Raw genomic sequence first — 24,104 nt, 5'->3', positions numbered from 1 at the left:
GTTATTCAAGGGGGAAATGGCATAACCAATCTACCACACTTCGTTGAGAGAGAGAGAGAGAGAGAGAGAGAGAGAGAGTTCATGGTTTAAGCCCAATGTCACAGCTCAATCTGAAGCAAGTACCGACATCTATTGAAGTTCTCAAACACAAACCTCGATGGATGTTCAAAATGCCCCATCTGTTAGTGCAAGACAAGTGTGGGTTGGAACCAAACCATCTTCTTTCATGTTTTATGATCATTGCAGAACATGTAATAATAACAAGGCCACAGGGCTAATCAACAATATGGTACAAAATGGTGTTATGGGTGATGATCAATTTTACAAACCACCCTTGCTCTATGCCAAGCATAAGATAGAGAGTCTTCCCTAAATCGCACTCAGCAGGCAAATCAATGAGGGCCTGTACAAGGGCTTGCTCGTCAGGTTCTGGGAGGTGACAAATTCATCCGCATTTTATCCAAGAAGCACTTGGTCAATCACAATGGTCTACTGAATGAGAACTTCAAAGTTTTCACTTCCCTGGCTCCGGTTTCTTTAAAGCCCCACAAATGGCTGACTGACAGGTTTTCGACCTGCAGCATGCTTCAACATTCAAGTCATTCAAGTTCCAAGTTACGTGGCGGGACCAGAGGCACCATAGGAGATGTTCTTGAACCTTTTCTACCATTGTCAAGTGATATCTGCAAAATCAGCAAATGTTAAATGTGCCGAGAATCAAAAAGATCTCAGCTTATAAAGTGGCAAAAAATGTAGACCCGTGTGTGTGTGTGTGTGCGCGCGGGTGCCCGCGTGTGTTGGGGGGGAAGGGGCTTGCAAAAATGATTTTACGGAGCCGGCTTTGGATCCTTTTCACCCCTCTACAAGAAGGTGAAAAACCTTATTTGACAAGGAAAGCTCTACATAACTTTGAACTTCTCAACTAAAAATCTTGAAATTTGAGCCGGCCTCAAATCCTTCTTGCAAAGATTTGAGGCGGTTATATCTGTATATATATAATTCTAGATAAAAAATTCAAAAAATAACAACTTCAGCTCCATCGCCCATGATTCCAAATGGTCATCTCTATTAATGCATTTTTCAGTAATAGAGGATTACGTTGTCCAAGAGACCTTACCAAGAGAAGATCCTCATCAGTACCAAAAGACTTGCGAGCCTCATCGAGTGCTTGTAAAGATATCCTTCCATTTTCACTACATACAAGTCCAAAAAATACTTTATAAGTCTGAAAGTGTGCCCATGTTATGGAAAAAGATCATCCATTTTTGCCCCACCTTGAGCTGGCAGGATCCCGAATCTCGAACTCATCCAGCTCCATATCATAGCCACAGATAACAACATAATGACCTTACAAATGCAAAAGACAAAGAATCAAAAACCAATGCTCTTTTAAAAGTGGAATTGCCTCTCCAACTGGAACGCACACGCAAATTACACTTGAAATGTAGAACTTACCAGTATACCCAGTAATCATACCACAGCAATCTGACAGGCCGAGCTCCTCTAACCAAGGATAGCTACAATCAGCATGAGCAAGATGAGGGGATCAAAACCAACATCATCCTGTCCTCGATATTACAAGAAGCCTTTCACAAGGCTTGGACATACCAGAGCTTTCGTTTGTCAACCAGAGCTATGGCAAGGTACCGTCCGGATAGGATAAGCATGGACAATTCCTGTGCACTTATTGACCTCCACTGCAACAAGAAAATACAAGGTGAAAAGTCACAATGGCCTACATAACAGGACGAGAAAGAGAGTGTATGACCCACTACTCAATGTCCCTCTTCATAGAAATAGGAAACCAATGTCACCATCTCTCGTAGTCCCACATTCACAAAAGTCTTATGTTCAAGAAAAAGGAAGAAAATAGCTTTGCCATCATTAACTTGCCATGTGGCACTAATCGACAAGCTTTATCCAACGGTCCACAATTGCTCCCAAAAGTTCCATGCTTTAATAAGGCCTCTCAATCATCTCTCACAGTGGCCTACATACACATAAACCTATGCTCAAGAAAAAGGAAGAGAATAGTTTTTCCATCATTAACTTGCCATGTGGCCCTAATCGACAAACTTTGTCCAAAGGTCCACAGTTGCTCCCAAGAGTTCCATGCTTTATTAAGGCCTTGTGTAGGCCACAAATCCTTCATAAAAGCAACACAGAAACCTTTGTAAACTAGCTCGCACACGAATGCCCCCCATCACTAAATGTAAATGTACTTCTCACAAGTCCTCTTGATAATTTCCCGGCATGCTACACAGACCATTCCTCTTGTAGCTATAAGCTTTAATTTGCACATTAATGCCATAATTCAAATGCATCTTCTTTCACCCTTGAAGCGAGCCCAAGAACTCTATCCAAGTACTCGCATAGTCTAATACCTGCACTTGAATGCCGACTTCTGGAGCCTTCTCAAAAAGCTTGTTAACACGTTCCCCATCTTCTTCCATATTTTCCTGCAATACACAAAGAAACATGGGAATGAGGACTGTCACACTTTTGTGAAAGTGCCAAACTCATGACATGCACTAGTTTGCACAGTTGATTTCATTAAGCACAAAGATGACTATGCTAAAATACATGAACACAAAAGCTGAAGTTGCTTAACCTTGTAGAATGTTTCAACTGCAAAGCTTGGATTCGCGCCAATGGTCACAGTTAGGAACGCCACTTCAACATCAAAGAGACGCAAAAGATGTGCCAAATCGACCGTCCAGATGCTGCAGATGTTCGAGCATTATATGAAAGATTAAGAGAAGGAGGACAGGGGGCAAATATTCATCAGTTGATGCAGTCAAAATAAAATCAGAGAGCTTGCTTTCTTGACAGATGAATCTTTACCTGCTAGCATACAATGGACTGCTACATATATATATGTATATATTTCTGAATTGCATATTCAACAGTCTTCATTCAGATTTGTTAAATGCATGCAGAAACCTTTCCAGAGACAGAACTCCTTTGTCTAAAAAGTGCATAAAAATAATAAACAAAGTATAAGGAAATTGGCAGCTGTTCTAGTTTATTGTTTTCCATTTATTTGAGATGATTTTTCAGTCAAGTAATTGCATCTCGGTTTTCTGCTTTTCCCTTACTTTGACTGGAAAAAGCCATCCATATACATAAGCATGCAAGGAATGATATGACAAAAAACTGCTCACTGCTGCTGACGCTCGCTCACCATCGCTATCTCCTACAGCCCGCCAGCCCCTCCTCGCGCTGCTACCAGCAGCCCACCACCCCCCTCTCCCGCCTCGCGCTGCCTGCAGCATCCCGTCAGCCCCCCCCCCTTGCTCGCCTCGCGCTGCCTGCAGCAACCCGCCAGGACCCCCCCCCCCCCCCCCCGGTCGCCTTGCGCTCCTCTCATTTTGCTCACCCGCCCCTTCTCCCTCTTCGCGTCGCCAATCTCCCTGCTCACCCCTCCCTGGGCAGCTCCCCTTAGCTCGTCTTCGGTGGTTTCTTCCAGCAACTTGGTCTCGCCCCTGTCGCTTCTCCTTGCAATTGACCCCCTCGACCAAGAGGCTGAGGTGGCACACCTTCATGTCACCTCTGTTATCTGCAAGATTCTCGGCACCAGACCTAGCAGAGGGGAGGTGCACGATCTCCTTCAGGCCCGCCTTCTCGCAGAGGTGGGCAAGATCCTCGATATTCACCTTCTCAGATGAGGCTACTACCAAATAGACTTTGAGACTCCCAAGATGGCATCCAAGGTCATTGCGATGAGCCCCCTGGCCATCCGAGCACTTCGAGCACACTTTCAACAGTGGCGCCACGGTTTCGACCTAGCTACCAATGTTCTTGTCGAGGAGGCAGACGTGTCCATCTCAATCTACTTCCCCGGCCTGCAGAGGGAGTATCTTCCGCTCCTTTCCAGGATAGGCTCAGCGATTGGGACTGTCCTAGAGACACCTTGCACAGCAATCTCTGTAGTTGCCAAGGCGGTCGGCATCCCCACAGTACGTGTTCTGGTTCAAGACACCCACTCTCCCGAAGGCCATCCTACTACCTCGGGTGAGTGGAGGTTGGTTCCGTCAACACGTGGAGTACTCGGGCCTCCCGAATCAGTGTTTCGTTTGCAGACAGATGGACCATTTGGCAAAGGCCCTGTCCTCGCAGGAGACCTCGACCCACAGCGCATGCGCAGCCTCCCAAGGCTGAGCATGCCCAGCAACCAGATACACAAGACGCACAGGCTGGTACCTCGACTGAGACCAGTGATCAGACAGCTGACGATAGGCAGCAGGTGCTTGGTTGCCGCCGACGGGGGCGGGCTCGCCCCACTGCTCCGCCTAGTGGCCGACCTTCTACAGCTCAACAGCACTAGGTTCCGACTAGGAACCGCTTTGACCCCCTTCAGCAGGACCCGCCTGAGGAGGCCCCGCCCACTTCAGTTCCTCCACCTCCACCGCCGCCACCTCCTCCCTCAGACACTGCCGCTCCGCCTCCCTCGCCTCCTCCCCCTCCCCCACCTCGACATCCGCCTCTTGTCCCTCCTCTCTCCCCGGTGGGGCCCATAGCCCCATCTCTTGACCCCTCCTCCTCAGACGCAGGGGACTGGACAGGCATCTGCCGCGAGGCATTCTCTTGGTAGTGCTTTCGCTACGAGCCATGTGGCTCGAGAGGGACAGCCCCACTTGAGGCCGCCTTTTTTTGTGCAGACTTCTCCTTTTGCAGCAGTACCTAGAGGTTTGACTAGCTTTGACATTCGCAGACCCTGGGACTTCTTCGACTACAGCTTCACACGGTTCCTTGGTGACTCTTCTCCTGACCTGGAGGAGGCATGCTTTCGAGTCCACGTCCTCTTTCTTGCAGCTAGAGGCATTGAGGCTTTGGACACAGCGGTGGGTTTCTCCTTTACGTTGTGCGGTAGGGATCCCACTGAGTGGACCAGCACACAGTTCTTGATTGGCTCCAGATTCAGGCTACTGAGTTCTCACACCACACAGGGGACTTAGGGGTGACAGATCTGGTGCAGACACTTTGGCCTCTTGCCAAGTTCAGCGTGACGCCTCTGGATGCAGCGGGTTGCAGGCACATTGGGGTGCATTTATTTGCTGACACTCAAAGCCCTCCTTCTTATGTATTTGTACATGAGGATTCTTGGAGAGGAGGTAGCCCTTCGGGCTGCACACTCGGCTTGGGCCTGGGCGGGACAATCACTCCTTTCGTGCTTGTCTAGAGGTCATTCGGATGCGGATTACTCCCCATCCAAACCGGCCTCAAAGATAGCGAGGTTGGCTGTTGTAGCAGCATTTGTTTTCTCTCACGGACTCCATGAGGCTCATCTCATGGAATGTGCAGGGATTAGGAGGGCCCCAGTTTCAACGTCGGTTGCGTCAGGAGCTTCAAAGATGCCTTGTGGGTGGTGAGATTGACATTCTTATGCTACAAGAGCATCATCTTTGTGAGAGACGGTGTGTCAGATTTTGCGTGGTCGCTATGAGACGTTTTGGTCAGCTGCATTTGGACATGGAGACAACCAGGGAGGGGTATGTATGACTATTGCGGATTCTTTGCAGCAGGCCATTGTGGCAGAGGGATTATTGTGCCAAGCAGGGCCCAGTGGATTACTATGCAGGTTCAGGGTTGTGTAACAAACTTGGACACTCCAAGTCAAGAATCAACCGCGACAGCACCAAATAACCACTTCAAAACAATTCACAGATCACAATAGATTTGCACTGGCCCGGCGGAGTTCCGTGCCTAGAGATATTGGCCCCAAAGACTGGCGCCCCTTTCGGTATTTCTTTTTGTATTAATCAATCATCAAAGTACAAGAGAGCGGTTAGGGTTTCACTCTCAGACTCTGCGTCCAGATGCTCTGAGAAGTGAGGCCCTCACCACTAATTTAAAGGTTACAAGGGATGCCCAAAAGCAGAGCCCCAAAAGCTTTTAAAATCAAAAGCATCAGTTCTCTCTCTCTCTTGAGAGTCTTTTCTCTTTTTTTTTATGAAAAAAAAGCAAAAGCAAAATTCGCGTCGCTCATCATTTTCCAAAAAAAAAAAAAATTATTTTTTTTTTTTTAATAATCCGCCTCCGCGATTTCCGGAATTTAGGGTTTTTGGCAAAAATTAGGGTTTGCAGGAATTTTAGGGTTTCTGGCAGAAATTAGGGTTTCTGCTGTCCGCCACATCATCACTTTGTGACATACCCCCCTCTTGAAAGCATTGTAATCGACCGCGATTACGCCTGCAAAACCGACAAAAGCCATAAACCGTCTTAGCAGACACTGACTGTTAGTACCTACGTACTAGGAACGCACATCTAGCACATGTACAAAATCGACAGTCACATCACACGACATCACAGGACATCACCAGACATCACAGGACATCACATGACATTCAACATTCATTCGGATCTTAGACCATGATTTATCGGCAATGTAGCTAGCAATCACATCTAGGTCCAATCGGGAACTCATCGATGTCCGATTGACTAACCCCTATTGCAACCATGTCTATTCGAGATCAATCAGACCAAAATGCTGCAGTCATTTCGGCATCAGTTCCTGCACTCACAAGAAGTCAAGAACAAATCAGTATCATAATCAGGAATTCCATTTCATAAAGTCATCCAGCAGAATACTGTCAGCTCTCAGTATCCCTGAAGCTCAAAGAGACATCAGTGACTTCAGTATCAAAATCGAGGCATCTGTTGACAAAGGAGCGGAGTAACTGTCACCAGCGTGTGACTACTATCTATCCTTTTTGTTGATTTCTTTCTTATTATCTATTTACTTTCACTTTTTGGAAACACCCCTCGGGAAATCTAACTGCCCTGCATTGCATAGCTAGTGTGGAACTGTCCAGAGGGAGTCCAGGCCTGAGGGAAAGAGAGCACTAAGGTTGGACAAGGACTATGGTTAGCCAAGTGGGGTCATTGACTAGCCAAAGTGGAATCCTTTGCTACAGAGGCTACATTTCAGTTTTGGATGTGGCCGCAGTGTACAAAGAGGGTCGGATGACCTAGAAAGATACAATGGCAGCATCTCCTAAAATTTAGGGAACTGCTATTTTGGGACCTGAAAATGTGTTGGCGTCATTACCTCCGGAATGACAAAGGGAACATTTTCTTACTCTACCGTGAAGTCAACTGGGCAACCGGTTGGGATATTTTTAGGCGGCAACCCCGAAATGGGAAAATGCTTGTAAAAGTGCCAAGTGGCACCTTCTGGTGCACTTGCCTCATGCAACAAGAAGTGGCGCTGAATTTAGGAGGGGGAGAGCCTCATTTTCAGATTTGTCACAGGTTAAGAGCTATGGAGTGCTTGCTTTCCCTCTTATGCACAGTGCGGTGCTAGGAGTGATGCCCTGCACGCTACGCACTGCCCTCTCTCTCCCCTTTGGCAGTATGTTATGCCCCTCTAGTGGGCTCTTCATTTGACCAATGTACAATTGTGTGGGTTCATGCGCGATTGCCGAGGCAAGAGCCTCTTGCACAGGTACTGGATTAGCTAGCGGCTAATCCCCCCGCAGGTACAGGTGAATTCGGAGAGGTTTCACGCCAGAAATCTCGTCCGATTCAAAGGGCAAGTAGCCCTACAGGTGCGGGAGCTCGAGGACTTGCTACGGATGCGACCGGCACGCGAAACGGAGCCCGAAACAGTAAATTACAGCCTGCTGTGTATTTTTGCAGGTTTAGGGTTTTGGCCCTAAACGGACCCTAATACCCCCAGGAGGTTCGGGGACGCAAGGGGACCGCTGTACAGGCGATCTGGCGCATTTTCAGGGCTGAAAACAGAGAATTCAGCGTGCTGCAGTTTCTCGCCAGGTTTTGCAAAGTGCCCGTATGCGTCGGGAAAGTCAGTCAATGCGTGGGAATACTAACCGTGAAGGGTTCTAGTACAGTTATGCTGCCGAAATCGGGCTGGAACAGTGGAAATTCAGCCGAGTTTGTGCAGGGCAGCTTGTAGGGAACCACAGCGTTTATTCCCTCTTTTGAACAATAAAGAAATACCGAAAGGGGCGCCTAAGTTAGGGGCCAATCTGGTGTCTGTCTACTCATACAGGTGCAATCTAGCAGCCTGTATCCCTCTCCCCTTTGTTGTGTCTTGAAAGTACAGGTAAAATAGACGACTAATAATGGGTGAAAGCTAAATCAAGGTTTAAAGTAAAGTCTACCGCCCTTTTTGGATTGAACAGGCCGGTTTCATGGTTCCATTGCCGGGATTAAATCACTTTTTCCCATAGAAGTGAGCCTTGGTCAGTTTTGGGCTTGAAGATACAAGGGATCATAGACCATACACAGGGAATTGTAATTATGGCTGACAGACCAGATGATGTGACTGAAGAGGTTTCCTCTTCACAGGGTCAACAGACACATGAAGTGGGTGAGTCCTCAAGACCACCACAGACTGATGATGATATATTCAGGACCCAGTTGGCTACTGCTGTGGCTATGTTCACACAAGTAATGCAGAACCCAAGGTTTTTAGCCTTTCTGCAACCTCCTGTTCCGTCTCAGCAAGTTGGGTCACTGGATCATATTCAAAAGCCTGTTAAGGCTCGAGCAACGGTGATTCATACTGCACAGTCAATGGAAACACCTGTACACTTGACGGAGAACATGCAGTCTCCACAACGTATGCCTAAGGTGCAAGAACAGGTGGCTGAGATGCCAGTTTTTCAAGCTGTACCAATTCAGCCCGCCACCTTTCAACAACCTATAGCTGGTTCTAATGGGCAGGGAAGCAACCTACAGGCTATGCAACAGGTCTTCCCACCACCTTCAGTACACCCTGGCTATTTTGGAGGTGGATCGGTATTCCAGAGCATGGCTGGTCATGCACCTGGAAATCAGTTTTATACGCCAGGAACAGTGTTTGGGGGTGCTCAAACAATGATGCCTAACCCCATGTACAGTGTCATGGGTATGCAACCAGGGTTTCAAAGCACTCAGGGCCAGTTCGGGATGCCACAGGCAAATTTTGGTATGGCTGGAATTACAAATCAGCAACCAAATATGGCATTTCCAGGTCAAGTTAATAGCGGCCAAGGAACACAGATGAACCCTAATAGTGTTCCCATGTTTCAGTCACTTCCATATGACAATTTAACGCCGCTGGAGAGGCCAACTCCGTACAAAGAAGGTGGCAAAGGTGTGTCATTCACGACCTTTACAGGGTTTGATGACAGGAAGAAGGCTCTTTCATTCCTCCAACAGTTTGATAAGGCATATGCAGGGGGAAACTTTACAGAGGCTTCAAAGGTCCGCAAGGCAACCACTTTCTTGACAGGGAATGCGGGACAATGGTGGACAACTTTATTGCTTCAAGGGCAAGCTCCGTCCACATGGATTTACTTCAAGCAGATTTTTGCAGCAGCATGGTTATCTGATGACTTTGAAGCAGATGTCATGACAGAATGGCACCAGCTAAATGCTGCCACTTGCAGAAATCTGGATGATTACAATCGGAAGTTTTGGAAAGCTCTACTTCCAGTAACTTCCTATAGGTTTGTGCCATTGACAGAACAGATTGAAAAATACTGTTGTGGCCTACCCAAAGGATTGAGAAAATTCTGCACGAAGACAAAAGTCACTACTTTGACGCAGCTCATCGAGGTAGCAAACACTGGCAATGGTTTGCTCAAGGGAGAAGATTGTGAATTTAACACTGGCGTCAAGGCAGGATCAGGCAAGAAAAATTCAGCCAAGAAGCACGTTCCCAATGAGGCTCCTAGAGGGACTCAGGAGTCAGCCAACGCAGGGAAAGACAAAGCTACGGCTGAATCAGAAAAAGGACCAGCAAAGAAATGGAAAAGACGTTTTCCTCGCAAGTCAGAAGAGCAAAAGAAGGTCCTGAGGACAGAGAACAAATGCTTTATATGTGAGCAGCCTGGCCACATTGCTTACAACTGTCCTACAAAGAAAAGGCCAGCTGACTCTGAAGACAAGGAGGGCAGGAAAGGAAAGAGGCCCATGGCTGGTCTAGTGCCAGATATGGTGGGCGACAAGCCAAATTCAGATGCAAGTGAGCTTTGCAGAGCATGGGGAAAGGTTAGGGATCAAACAGTGCTTATCTTCTTTGATCCAGGTGCCAAAGCCAACTTTATTTCCCCAGAATTGGCTTCAAAGTTGGGAATCAGACCTGAAGAGATGGGGTATACAGCAGAGGCAGGTTTGGCATGTCCTGGCCATACAGAGGCTGTGACACCCATCATCGGAAAGTTGCGCCTACATATCCAGTCCTATGTAGATGCTGAAGAATTTTACATCATGCCACTGGACGGATGTGATGTGTTGTTAGGTATTCCTTGGTTGTTTCGTGTACAGGGAATCATGGATGCCTACAACAAAAAGATCACTGTACAGAGCAGGGGAAAGACTCATATTCTGGATGTAAAGCTTAAAGGGGAGTCTATTCCTACTGTATCAGCTTCTGCTATTACTTCTGTAATGAAAAAGCATCTTTCTGCGTACTTGGTTTTTGCACGAGAAGTGTCAGATTGTGATGAATCAAATTTATCTGTGCTAGATAAAGAAAGGTCAATGTTTTTACAACAGTATAGTGACTGTTTTTCCGATTCATTACCGTCTCAATTACCGCCAGAGAGACCCGAGGACCATGCGATAGATTTTGTGCCAGGCTGTAGCCCACAAAATAAGCCTCCGTACAGGGTTAGTGCGGCTCAGCAGAAAGAGATAATGGGCCAAGTACAGGAGTTGTTAGAAAAGGGGCTGATTCAGCCCAGTTCATCTCCATTCTGTTCTCCAGTGTTGTTGGTGCACAAAAAGGATGGCTCATGGCGTATGTGCATCGACTACCGTGCACTGAACAAGAATACCATCAAGAATAGGTTTCCTATACCTAGAATTGATGATATTATGGACAAATTAGAAGGAGCAGCTATGTTTAGCAGGATAGATCTAAAGAGTGGGTATCATCAGATCCACATTAGATCAGAGGATGTGCACAAGACTGCTTTTAGAACAACGTTTGGCCTTTACGAATTTTTAGTGATGCCCTTTGGTCTCACAAATGCTCCTGCTACGTTTAATAGGATGATGGACAGAATTTTCCGTCCACACCAGCAGTTTGTTGGTACATTCTTTGATGACATGATAGTCTACTCAAAGAATGAAGAGGAGCATAGGCATCACTTGGCCATTGTGTTCAAAGAGCTACGCAGTCATAGGTTGCTCATCAATGCAAAGAAAAGTGAGTTTTTTCTGGAAGAGATTCACTTTCTGGGACACATTGTCTCAAAGGACGGTGTCAGAATGGATCCTGCAAAAGTCGAAGCGATCAAGTCATGGCCAAATTTGAAGACGGTGCATGATGTCCGAAGCTTTTTGGGACTATGCTCCTATTACAGAAGGTTTATCCGAAATTTCGCTGAGATTGCTTCACCTTTACATGCTCTTCAAAAGAAGGCAGTCACCTTCAGATGGACACAGAAAGAGATTTCAGCTTTTAATCTCTTAAAGGAAAAGATGACTTCAGATCCAGTCATTGTGTTGCCAGATCTTAGGAAGTCATTTGTGGTCCAGTGCGACGCCTGCGGTAGTAGCATTGGTGCTGTGCTAATGCAAGATGGCAGGGTAGTAGCCTATGAGAGCAGAATTTTGCAAGGGCCAGAGATGACCATGCAGGTCTATGAGAAAGAGTTACTGGCTGTGATTCATGCGCTCTTAAGTTGGAAACACTACCTGCTAGGTGCAGATTTCGTTGTCCAAACGGATCATCAGACCTTGCGATACTTCTTGACACAGACAAAGTTATCTGAGAAGCATATGCGATGGGCAAATATCTTGTCCATGTTCCATTTTCAGATTGTGCATGTGGAAGGCAAGAAGAACGTTGTGGCTGATGCCTTGTCAAGGAAGCCACAAATTTCAGCTGTGTCGATTCCTTATCATCATGAACTTGATGATATGAGAGAACAGTATGCAAATGATGAAGATTTTGCAAGGGTCTTCGAGCAACTAATGGATGGACAACGTCATGAACACTATCTTCTTAAAGAGGGGTTCATGATGATGCATGGCAGATTGTGTGTCACAAAGCCATTGCGACGCAAAGTTATGGAAGAAAGTCATGTCCCACCGTATGAAGGGCATCGTGGTATCGATGCTACAGTTAAAGCGGTAGAGACATTCTTCTATTGGCCTACATTGAGAAGGGATGTGGATGCCTTTGTGCGAGAATGCCTAATATGCCAAAAGGTCAAGTTTGACAGGCAAAAGGCACTAGGGTTATTGCAACCACTACCTATTCCAGATAAACCATGGGAAAGTATTGCTATGGATTTTATCTTTGATCTTCCGAGAACGCAGACAGGAAATGATGGTATTTGGACCATTATTTGCAGATTCAGCAAACAGGCTCATTTTATTCCTGTCAGGAAGAAGATAAAGCCAGATCAGATGGCACGCTTGTTTATGAGCAATATTTTCAAGTATCATGGCATGCCACAGTCGATTATTAGCGACCGTGATCCACGCATGACAAGTTTGTTCTGGAGAGGCTTGTTTGAGAATATGGGTACCACGCTCAAATTCTCTTCGTCATTTCATCCTCAAACAGATGGGCAGTCAGAAGAGGCAAATTCTACTGTCCTAGATCTGCTGAAGTGCTATGTGTCAGAGCATAAAGGAAAGTGGGAGCAGTATTTGCCATTGGTAGAGTATGCATACAATAATACAGTGCATTCATCAACTGGCAAGGCACCCTTTGAGATAGTTGAAGGTGGCAAGAAAGTTCCTCCCATACTGCATACAAAGGACAAGATATTTGAAGCAGATAAGTATGTTCAAGACATGGATGAAATGTACAAGAAGGTCAAAGTGGCCTTAGAAAGGACTCAGGCAAAGCAAAAGAAAGCAGCTGATCGTCACCGTCGTGAAGTGGTATATTCACTTGGTGATTGGGTGCTTTTACGCTTTGAAAAGGCAAGGTTAAAGAAGATGAAGGGCAAGGAAAGACTGTTTCCAAAGCTCAGCATACGTTACTATGGGCCTTTTCAAGTATGCGACATAATCAGTGATGTTGCATATAGGCTGAAATTGCCTGACAGTTGGAAGATTCACAATGCGTTTCATGTGAGTCTTCTCAGACCCTATGTGGGTGATGTGCCAGAAGATATGCCAGCTGAAGATCAGCCGGAAGTCGAGGAACTTGACGAGATCTTGGTCCCTGAACAGATTTTGGCACACAAAGAAAGGAAAGTGAAAGGCAAGGTTGCTAGGCGTTACTTGGTAAAGTTCAGAAACTATCCACCAATGGATGCTAAGTGGATGGAAGAAGGTGAACTTGCAGAGTCACCAACTGTGTTATCACTTTACCTGGAAGCCTTCGATTTGCAACCTACCTTGACCCCTTGAGTTTCAAAGCTAAATGGATTGTCAGTGTGACAATGGCTTCTGAAACAAATGATGTACAAGGTATTTAAAGTGAGCTCAAATCAAATACCTGTTACATGAATGTTAGAGCTGTACAGATTGTCAGTTTGGCAATTGCTCTTATGGAATGTCCAAAAGTTTGGTTAGTGCTATAGAAGTGAGTATTTCTTGTCAGTTAGTCAAGGATACAGTGATTGCTTCTATTGAAGAGTACATGTGTAACTGCATTCTTAAACTGTCGGTTTGGGTATGCTCGAAAGTGTTACAGGATCCAACGTGTACTATAAGACAGTGGCAAAATGTACAGCTACCATTTTGTCATTGGAAAGTTAGTGACTCAAAGCAATGGCAGAGTGCGAAGCTACCACTATGTCATTGGGACAGGGTTCACACGCAGGCAATACATGAGTCAACAAGGTGTTGAATACACCAGGGTTGACAATGAGCATGTATGTGTCGTACATGTGTCGACAGGTGTTCAATACATCAATGTTGACTAGGAGCTTGTACGACATAGATGCAAACGAGGACGTTTGAGATTTCAAGAGGGGGGTATGTCACCAACGTGTGACTACTATCTATCCTTTTTGTTGATTTCTTTCTTATTATCTATTTACTTTCACTTTTTGGAAACACCCCTCGGGAAATCTAACTGCCCTGCATTGCATAGCTAGTGTGGAACTGTCCAGAGGGAGTCCAGGCCTGAGGGCAAGAGAGCACTAAGGTTGGACAAGGACTATGGTTAGCCAAGTGGGGTCATTGACTAGCCAAAGTGGAATCCTTTGCTACAGAGGCTACATTTCAGTTTTGGATGTGGCCGCAGTGTACAAAGAGGGTCGGATGACCTAGAAAGATACAATGGCAGCATCTCCTAAAATTTAGGGAACTGCTATTTATGGACCTGAAAATGTGTTGGCGTCATTACCTCCGGAATGACAAAGGGAACATTTTCTTACTCTGCCGTGAAGTCAACTGGGCAACCGGTTGGGATATTTTTAGGCGGCAACCCCGAAACGGGAAAATGCTTGTAAAAGTGCCAAGTGGCACCTTCTGGTGCACTTGCCTCATGCAACAAGAAGTGGCGCTGAATTTAGGAGGGGGAGAGCCTCATTTTCAAATTTGTCACAGGTTAAGAGCTATGGAGTGCTTGCTTTCCCTCTTATGCACAGTGCGGTGCTAGGAGTGATGCCCTGCACGCTACGCACTGCCCTCTCTCTCCCCTTTGGCAGTATGTTATGCCCCTCTAGTGGGCTCTTCATTTGACCAATGTACAATTGTGTGGGTTCATGCGCGATTGCCGAGGCAAGAGCCTCTTGCACAGGTACTGGATTAGCTAGCGGCTAATCCCCCCGCAGGTACAGGTGAATTCGGAGAGGTTTCACGCCAGAAATCTCGTCCGATTCAAAGGGCAAGTAGCCCTACAGGTGCGGGAGCTCGAGGACTTGCTACGGATGCGACCGGCACGCGAAACGGAGCCCGAAACAGTAAATTACAGCCTGCTGTGTATTTTTGCAGGTTTAGGGTTTTGGCCCTAAACGGACCCTAATACCCCCAGGAGGTTCGGGGACGCAAGGGGACCGCTGTACAGGCGATCTGGCGCATTTTCAGGGCTGAAAACAGAGAATTCAGCGTGCTGCAGTTTCTCGCCAGGTTTTGCAAAGTGCCCGTATGCGTCGGGAAAGTCAGTCAATGCGTGGGAATACTAACCGTGAAGGGTTCTAGTACAGTTATGCTGCCGAAATCGGGCTGGAACAGTGGAAATTCAGCCGAGTTTGTGCAGGGCAGCTTGTAGGGAACCACAGCGTTTATTCCCTCTTTTGAACAATAAAGAAATACCGAAAGGGGCGCCTAAGTTAGGGGCCAATCTGGTGTCTGTCTACTCATACAGGTGCAATCTAGCAGCCTGTATCCCTCTCCCCTTTGTTGTGTCTTGAAAGTACAGGTAAAATAGACGACTAATAATGGGTGAAAGCTAAATCAAGGTTTAAAGTAAAGTCTACCGCCCTTTTTGGATTGAACAGGCCGGTTTCAGTAACTCCCCTCTTGTGCATCCCACTGCACCAGATCTTCGGCCAAGCTGAGTTTCTGGGTTCCGTTTGGAGTAGACTATGCTAAACCAAAACATCGAGGTAAAGTTTCACAATCCGAGGAGTATCTGCTAGGTCCTCCTCCTCCATCCACTTCGCATCAAATGCAGGAAAGTTCTTGAACTTAACCAAGAACCGCCTTCGGACTTTACCTTTCTTCGTATCATTATGTGCCAAAATCTGTTCAGGAACAAGGATCTCCTCGTTTTCTTCCACTTCGGGTTGCTCATCAGGCTCCCCATCATCAGGCACATCACCCTTAACAGGGTTCAAGAGACTCACATGCAATGCATTATGAATCCTCCAAGTATCTGGCAGTTCCAATCGGAAGGAGACATCATTTATCTTGTCAGTAATCTGGAAAGGTCCGTAGTATCACATACTAAGCTTTGGAAAAAGCCTCTCCTTTCCCTGTTTCTTTCTTAGGCGTGCCTTCTCAAAAGTAAGAGCACCCAATCATCCTCCTTCAGTTTCCAGTCGCGACAATGGCGATCCGCTGCCTTTTTCTGTCGTTCTTGAGACTTCTGTAAAGTCTCGCGAACCTTGGCAAAAGCCGTATCCAAATCTCGCGAATATTCATCCGCTTCAAATTTCTAATCTTTCGTGCTCAGGAAGGATGGAACCTTCGTAGCAGTTTCAACAATCTCTCATGGCGTCTTCCCTGTCGAAGAGTGTATCGTGTTATTGTAGGCAAATTCCACCAAAGGTAAGTTCTTTTCGCATTGAGTCTTCTGATGCGAGATACAAGACTTCAATAAATCTAAAATCACTCAATTGGCAATCTCAGATTGCCCGTCTTGAGATTGCCCGTCAGTCTGCAAGTGGAACGATGACGAGAACTGCAACCGCGTGCCAATGTTCTCCCAAATTGCCTTCCAAAACAAACTCATAAATCTAGGGTCTCTGTCGGAGACAATCGTCTCAAGCGTGCCATGTAATCGGAAAATCATCGTGATCATTCTGTATTCTCGGGAGATCAAAAAAAATGAAATCCATTTCAATACTTTCCCAGGGGCGGGTGGGTATGGGTAAAGGCTGTAACAATCCCTGTGCTTTATGCCTGTCAAACTTGACCTTCTGGCATACCAAGCAACTGCGCACAAACTCTTCCACATCCTTCTTCAGTCTCCACCAAAAGAAATCTCTCTCTACCCCTTTCATGGTGGTAGCAATGCCGCGGTGACCCGTAAAAGGTGGACAGTGGCAATCAGTCATAACCTTTTCCCTCAACGGCTGTGTAACGCACAACATAGTCTTTTTCATCAAGTAGCCTTCCCGAAGTGAGTATCCAGCTACTGTCTCCCCATCCCGTATCCGTGTGAAAATATCTGCAAAATCTGTATCTGTGGCACACTGATCGACCATATCCTCGAAGCTCCTATGATGTATCGCGAAAATAGCCAGAACCAACGGTTTCCGAGACAAAGCATCTGCCACCACATTCTTCATACCCTGCACATGGACAATCTGGAAGTGAAACTGTGACAAGATGTTCGCCCACCGCATCTGCTTTTCCGAAAGCTGCTTCTGTGACAAGAAGTAGCGCAAACTCTGATGGTCTGTAAAGACAATGAAATCCGCTCCGAGTAGGTAATGCCGCCACTGAGTAAGAGCGTGGATAACCGCCAAAAGCTCTTTCCCATAGATCTGTGCTGTCATCTCCGGCCTAGAGAACAAACGGCTCTCGTAAGCTATGACATGGCCTTCTTGCATCAAGACCGTACCCAGACTACGACCACAAGCATCACAATATACTTCGAATGACTTCTGCAAGTCCGGCAAAGTCAAAATAGGTCCCGTAGTCAATTTCTCTTTCAATGTCTGAAAGGCAGTCACCTCTGTGGGTCCCCACGAAAAAGGTACTCCTTTCTGTGTCAAGATATGCAAAGGGGAAGCAACCTCTGCAAACTTTCGTATGAACCGCCTATAGTACGAACACAGTCCCAAGAAGCTTCTAACTTCATGGACATTCCTCAAATCGGGCCAATCACGGATAGTCTCTATCTTGGCCGGGTCCATTCGCACTCCTGTTGTGCTGCTGACACAATGTGTCCCAAAAAGTGTATCCATGGTAGGAAAAAAATTCACTTTTCTTTGCATTAATCACTAGCGTGTGATCTCGTAATGCCTAAAAGACTTGAAGCAGATGATCTCTGTGTTCTGCCTCATTCTTCGAGAAAACAATGATGTCGTCAAAGAAAGTGCCAACAAATAGCCTGTACTCTCGAAAAATCCTGTCCATCATCCGGTTAAATGTCGCAGGAGCATTGGTTAAGCCAAAAGGCATCACCAAAAACTCAAATAACCCAAAAGTCGTCCGAAAAGCTGTCTTGTAGACATCTCCTGGTGCTATCCTGATCTGATGATATCCACTCTTCAAGTCAATCCTGCTAAAGCACGAGGATCCCTGTAACCTGTCGAGTATATCATCGATCCTAGGAATCGGAAATCTGTTCTTGATGGTGATTTCGTTGAGAGTGCTATAATCGATGCACATTCTCCAAGATCTGTCTTTCTTCAAAACCAACAACACTGGAGAGCAATACGGTGAAGTACTAAGCTGGACAAGACCCTTTTCCAAGAGGTCTTTCACTGAGTTCATAATCTTTTCATTCTGTACTCGGCTCACACGATAAGGTGGCCGATTCGGTGGCGTGCTTCCAGATATCAGATCAATGGTATGATCTTCAGGCCCTCTCAAAAGCAATCGGCATGAGCGTGGAGAAAAAAAATCTTGGCGTTCTTTTCTTCAGGTCAAAACATATTCAACTTTTATCCATCGTTCAGTTCTCCCAAAAGAATGAGTAAGAAAACTGAAGTTCATCAAGTACAATCTCTAAGCCCTTCATTTATCAAAGTCGCTTTCTCGGCCCGGTAGTCAACCACGGCGTAGTTCTTGTGGTACCAAGGGATCCCGAGTAGAACGTCACTCACGTGCCCTGAACACCCCCTTCATTGCAAACGAAGTTTGCCAATGCTCGGTGTAATGGCAACATCCCATCCGGGTGCCAGTCGAACTACCTCCGCCTGTGGCGTCAGTCTGTCGGGCGTAGTTCCAAATCGAGCCGCCAATTCCAAGTGAAAAGAAGTTGGCCTTGGCTCCTTCAAAAGAGCTTCCTGATCCTTCGCTTTGCCCCAAAAAAAAACGACAAAGTTTGTACTTTCATTCATTTGATTCGGTGCAAGTCCCACGCCATGTGGTACCAGTTCTGCTTTTCTATCTGCCTTTTCTGCCACATTCCTCAGTTGCTCTCGAACTCTCAGACCTGTCGTCGTCTTTATCATTCTGTTCTTTCTGTGCCTTATCAGGGCACTTTGCGGAAATATGTCCATGTTTCCCGCATCCAAAGCACTTCCCCTCTCTGATGAAGCGAGCTCTCTCCTCAGGAGTAAGCTTGGGTCGTACATCCTTTTTTTTCTCTGGGTTGCTCTTTTTTATTCTACTTTCATTCCCAGAAGTCTGTTCAGCTCGTTGTGTCATGGCCTCATCTGTGGGGTAGGTCAGACTGCCAGAGTGAATGGCAAAGCCCCGCTTCGCATGACTCATCAACTCCTGAATAGAAGCTGACTTCTGTTCCAAGCAGTGGTCTCGGATCTCTGTAGGTAGACCCCAGGTAAACCGCTCAATCTGTTCTCTGAACGAGATCTTCTTGAATGAAGAGGCGGGTAGAAAAGAGCTCCAGAATCTTTCACAATAAGAATTCACTGTATCGCTCTTGGTCATCCGGAGATGGTTCCAAGCAGCTCGTATATCTCGCTCAAACTCTTGAGTCAACCAAGAAGAAATAAAAAGCCTCTTGAATTTCAGCCATGTAACTGGCACAGTCTTGCTTAATAGAAGCGTGGACCACCAAGTACGGGCATTCCCCTTAAAGTAAGAAACAGCTCTCCGAATCTTGGAGTGCTCTGAATAGCGTCCTCCCGCGAAAGCGATGTCAAACTGCTGTATAAAAGACAAAGCCTTCGAAGCATCTGAGTATCCTGAAAAAGTACCAAACTTGATCGAGTGGCCACCTTCCTTAAACTCTCGGACTTTCTTGCTTTTATCTTCGAGAAAGTCATACTGGTTGGCTTTGTAAAAATTCTTCTTGTTCGCATAAAACTTTTCGTCATCGGAATCTGAGCTGTCTGTAGACGAGTCCTCAGTAGAACTGTCAGTCTCTGGGCGAGATGTAGCCTTCTTTGCCTTTTTCTTGCCCGTTCCAAAGCTTTGTGTCTTGCTTCGCTTTTTGCTTTTTTTTCTGTCTTCTTCGCTCTAATCCGAGGAGCTAGAAGAACTGTCAGAAGAAGAAGAAGAAGATGAACTGGGTAGGTCTTCAAACTTGACGCGCTTCTTCAATTTCTTTGCCTTGTCAAATGTCGACCGACGACCCAAATATCCCGGGAAGTCAGTACCTTTGTTCTGCTTTTTGCCGCGCTTTTTGCCTTTCTTTTGCACGTCGAAAAGCTGAGCAATCCGTGCATCAACCACGTTCTCCAGTTCCTTCTCCGTATATTTCTTGGAGGCAGAAGGTTTCTTGAGAGCGGGTTTCGGGACTGGTGTTGTGGTTCTCTGCCACTCCATCTGTAGCTCTTTCAAAGAGGTCTGGTTCATATATTTTGCCATCTTCGGGTCCTTGGCAAAATTGAGCATCATCATTGTTGCATCGCTGATCAACTGGCGACGCTCTATCTCTCGCCGCTCCGCATAAGTAGGCCAAGGCGGGCCATACTCTCTGTCTGAATCTTCGTTGTGGTCCCAGTCTGCATCTCCAGATGCAGAGGGAGTCGACTGATCATTGCCTGAAGCCATAGGTGCCGCGGGAAAAAAATTTCGGGGATCGGATTTCCCGTAAAAGAGAAATCGGCCGTGCTCTGATACCACTGTAACAAACTTGGACACTCCAAGTCAAGAATCAACCGCGACAGCACCAAATAACCACTTCAAAACAATTCACAGATCACAATAGATTTGCACTGGCCCGGCGGAGTTCCGTGCCTAGAGATATTGGCCCCAAAGACTGGCGCCCCTTTCGGTATTTCTTTTTGTATTAATCAATCATCAAAGTACAAGAGAGCGGTTAGGGTTTCACTCTCACTCTCTGCGTCCAGATGCTCTGAGAAGTGAGGCCCTCACCACTAATTTAAAGGTTACAAGGGATGCCCAAAAGCAGAGCCCCAAAAGCTTTTAAAATCAAAAGCATCAGTTCTCTCTCTCTCTTGAGAGTCTTTTCTCTTTTTTTTTATAAAAAAAAAGCAAAAGCAAAATTCGCGTCGCTCATCATTTTCCGAAAAAAAAAAAAAAAATTAATAATCCGCCTCCGCGATTTCCGGAATTTAGGGTTTTTGGCAAAAATTAGGGTTTGCAGGAATTTTAGGGTTTCTGCTGTCCGCCACGTCATCACTTTGTGACACGTTGCCTCATGGGCTTCCTGAATATCTATGCGCCCAATGTAGTGAGTGCACGTGCAGAGTTTTGGTCTCATATTGTTGAGTCTCTGCCGCAGGCAGAGCAATGGTGCATTGGGGGTGACTTCAACATGTTGGAGGACTCCTCTGATAGGATTGGAGGTAGCCATACTACTATGCATGGAGTTGAGTTGGCAGCTTGGGAGAGGTTATGTATGACTGCGGGTTTCAGATGTGTGGCGCTGTTCTACCCGAAATAGGGAGAGAGAATTCGCTGGCTGGTTTTGTTGCTTTATCTTCTAAGTGGCTGCCTACTTATTAAGTGGGCGGCCGGCATATTTTAAAATTGGTCTGAACCTGCCCAAAAACTCAATAAAACCTTATAAGTTAAAACCAATGCACTTAACAACACTTCCCAGGCGTCCCTGGATGCAACCACATGCACGAATGCAATGCAAACATAGATTCCTCGCGGGAAAGCGTCTGCCTTCCCGCGATTGTTCCTGCTTTTCGTAAAAAGCTTCATTGAACCCATCTTTATTCTTGTGCTTGCGTTCTTACGCGTATTTTCTTACTCAGTTCGGATTTCCTCCTTAGCCTACGGGATGCCCCCTTACTGATGCACCCGTCACCCATCATGTGACGCATCAGGGGCACTCGTAACCCGGCCCTTTCCACCGAACTTACGGAAACTCCTTCGCGATGTTTACCGCCACCCATCAAATGACACATCAGAGTTTGTCCGTTCTTGATGGCAGTTCCTGTAGCTACAATCTTTTAACAGTTCTTAGTGCACATAATAAAATATCCTAAAAAAAAGATTAATCGTTAAAAATAAGAAAATAGTCCAATTAGCAACATCCCTCTGGCTTCTAAACAGTTGACCTCAACTGTAGTGCTTGGACATATACCTCCAGTATCTCGGGATAAGCTGCTAATTCCTCCTACGTCATCCACTGAGCATCTAGATTCGAATACTTCTTAAACTTAACCAAATACTTCCGTGTTATCTTTCCGGATTTGAGAGACCGCTCCTGATGACTTACTATCTGCTCCAATTGGAGTATTTCTGTTGTTTCCTCAACCTCAGGAGGTTCCTCAGCACTAGGCTGGCTTGGAGGCGGTCCCACATACGGCCGGAGTAAACTGACATGGAAAGCATTATGGATCTTCCAATTAGGCGGTAGCTCTAATCGGAAAGTGACATCATTCACTCGCTCAGTGATCTTAAACGGCCCATAGTAGCGGGTAGAAAGTTTTACCACCTTCCCCTTATGAGACGCTTGTTTCTTACGTCTTGCCTTCTCAAACTTGAGTAAAACTAACTGTCCAACTGTTAAGTCGAGATTCCTCCTGTGCTTGTCTGCAGCTTTCTTATGCTTTTCCTAAGAGCCTAGAATAGCTCTCCTAACTTTCCCGTAGGCTGTGTCCAAATCCTGGACAAATTCATCTGCTGCAAAAATCTTATCCTTAGTTAAAAGGATGGGTGGAAGCAAAGGCTTACCATAGAGAATCTCAAAAAGTGCTTTCCCCGTCGATGAGTGTATGGTATTGTTATACGCATACTCGACGAGAGGCAAGTATTTCTCCCAGTCAGATTGCCGATCTGACACATAAGCTTTTAACATATCCAATACTGTGGAATTGGCTATCTCACTTTGCCCGTCCGTTTGAGGATGGTAGGCAGATGAAAAATTCAGCTTCGTACCAAGATTATCCATCAAGGCACGCCAAAAATTTCCTGTCATGCGAGGATCTCGATCACTCACAATAGACTTAGGCATTCCATGATGCTTAAAGATCTGTGCTAGAAAGACCCTAGCCATATGATCTGCTTTGATCGTTTTCTTGACTGGTATAAAGTGTGCTTGCTTGCTAAACCGGTCCACAATGGTCCAGATCGCGTCATTTCCAGTCTGAGTTCTAGGGAGGTCCATGATGAAGTCCATGGCAATACTTTCCCAGGGTTCATTAGGCACAGGCAATGGTTGTAGCAACCCAGGCGTCTTATGCCGATCATACTTCACTTTTTGGCAAACCAAGCATTCCCTGACATACTTATCAATGTCTGCTTTAAGGCTAGGCCAAAAGAAATATCTTTCCATTGCTAAGGTCGTAGAGAGAATACCCCGATGACCCGCATAAGGCGAAGCGTGTGCTTCATCCATGATCTTCTTTCTTAATGGTTCCGCCACACATATGGCCTGATGGTGGTAGAGACAACCGTCCCGAATGGAATAGGGAAACTCATTCTCTCCACGATGTAGCCTTCCCCAAACGGTGGAGAAGTCTGGATCATTCGGATACAAATCCGGTAGTGCTTCTAATTCTTGATGATACACCGAAGTGATAGCGTTCACCCTTGGCCGCCTAGACAATGCATCCGCGACCACATTCTTACTCCCAGCCGTGTGAAGGATCTGGAAGTGAAACATAGACAAAAAGTTTGCCCATCTCATCTGCTTCTCAGATAGTTTCCTTTGCATAAGAAAATACCGCAAACTCTGGTGATCAGTCTTGATCACAAAATCCGCTCCTAGAAGATAGTGCTTCCAGTTGGATAAGGCGTGAATCACAGCCGTGAGTTCCTTTTCGTAGATTGATGCATGCAACTCTGCATCCTTAAGCCGTCTGCTTTCGTAGGCCACTGCATGGCCTTCTTGGTTTAACACTGCTCCGATGCAATCGCCTGAAGCATCGCAGTGAACCTCAAATGGTTTTTCGTAAGTCAGGCACTATCAAAATAGGCCCATGGCTTAGCAAGTACTTGAGCCGATCAAAAGCTCCTTGTTGTCTCGATCCCCATCTGAAAGGAATCTTCTTCTTTGTCAAGTCATGAAGTGGTCCTGCTACATGGGCAAATCCTCGGACAAACCTTCGATAATATGAACATAATCCCAGGAAACTACGTATATCATGTACCGTAGTGGGAATAGGCCAATCTTCTACCACTCGGATCTTGGCAGGATCCATTCTCACTTGATTGTGAGAGACTATATGGCCGAGATAGTGTATCTCAGAGAGAAAGAACTCGCTCTTCTTTGCATTCACATGCAACTCATGCTTTCGCAATTCTTGAAACACTAAGTCCAAGTCCTTCCGATGTTCCTCTTCTGACTTAGAGAAGATGAGTATGTCATCAAAGAATACTCCCGTAAAAGCTCAATACGGGCTGAAAATGCGGTCCATCATGCGATTGAACGTCGCAGGAGCATTGGTCAAGCCGAAAGGCATTACCAAAAATTCATATAGCCCAAAGGTTGTGCGGAAAGCAGTCTTATG

The 24,104-nt window shown here is 46.1% G+C and overlaps 1 protein-coding gene across 1 annotated transcript in view; it reads right to left on the bottom strand.

Annotated features, from left to right (window-relative positions):
- Positions 1 to 203: 203 nt before the first annotated feature.
- Positions 204 to 24,104, bottom strand: part of GC1 (guanylyl cyclase 1) — a 45,370-nt gene continuing 21,469 nt past the window's right edge. The window contains exons 3-9 of the mRNA XM_086500428.1: positions 2,612 to 2,723; positions 2,385 to 2,459; positions 1,609 to 1,697; positions 1,456 to 1,517; positions 1,275 to 1,347; positions 1,118 to 1,193; positions 204 to 683 (exon numbers count right to left, since the gene is read on the bottom strand). Of these exons, the coding sequence (XP_086356554.1) occupies positions 600 to 683; positions 1,118 to 1,193; positions 1,275 to 1,347; positions 1,456 to 1,517; positions 1,609 to 1,697; positions 2,385 to 2,459; positions 2,612 to 2,723 (571 nt within the window). The 3' untranslated portion in view covers positions 204 to 599. The remainder of the gene's footprint in view (positions 684 to 1,117; positions 1,194 to 1,274; positions 1,348 to 1,455; positions 1,518 to 1,608; positions 1,698 to 2,384; positions 2,460 to 2,611; positions 2,724 to 24,104) is intronic.

Source organism: Adiantum capillus-veneris, chromosome 25, assembly GCF_014529385.1.
Source record: "Adiantum capillus-veneris isolate H3 chromosome 25, ASM1452938v2, whole genome shotgun sequence".
NCBI classification, from domain to species: Eukaryota; Viridiplantae; Streptophyta; class Polypodiopsida; order Polypodiales; family Pteridaceae; genus Adiantum; species Adiantum capillus-veneris.
This window is presented reverse-complemented; position numbering and strand designations above follow the sequence as displayed.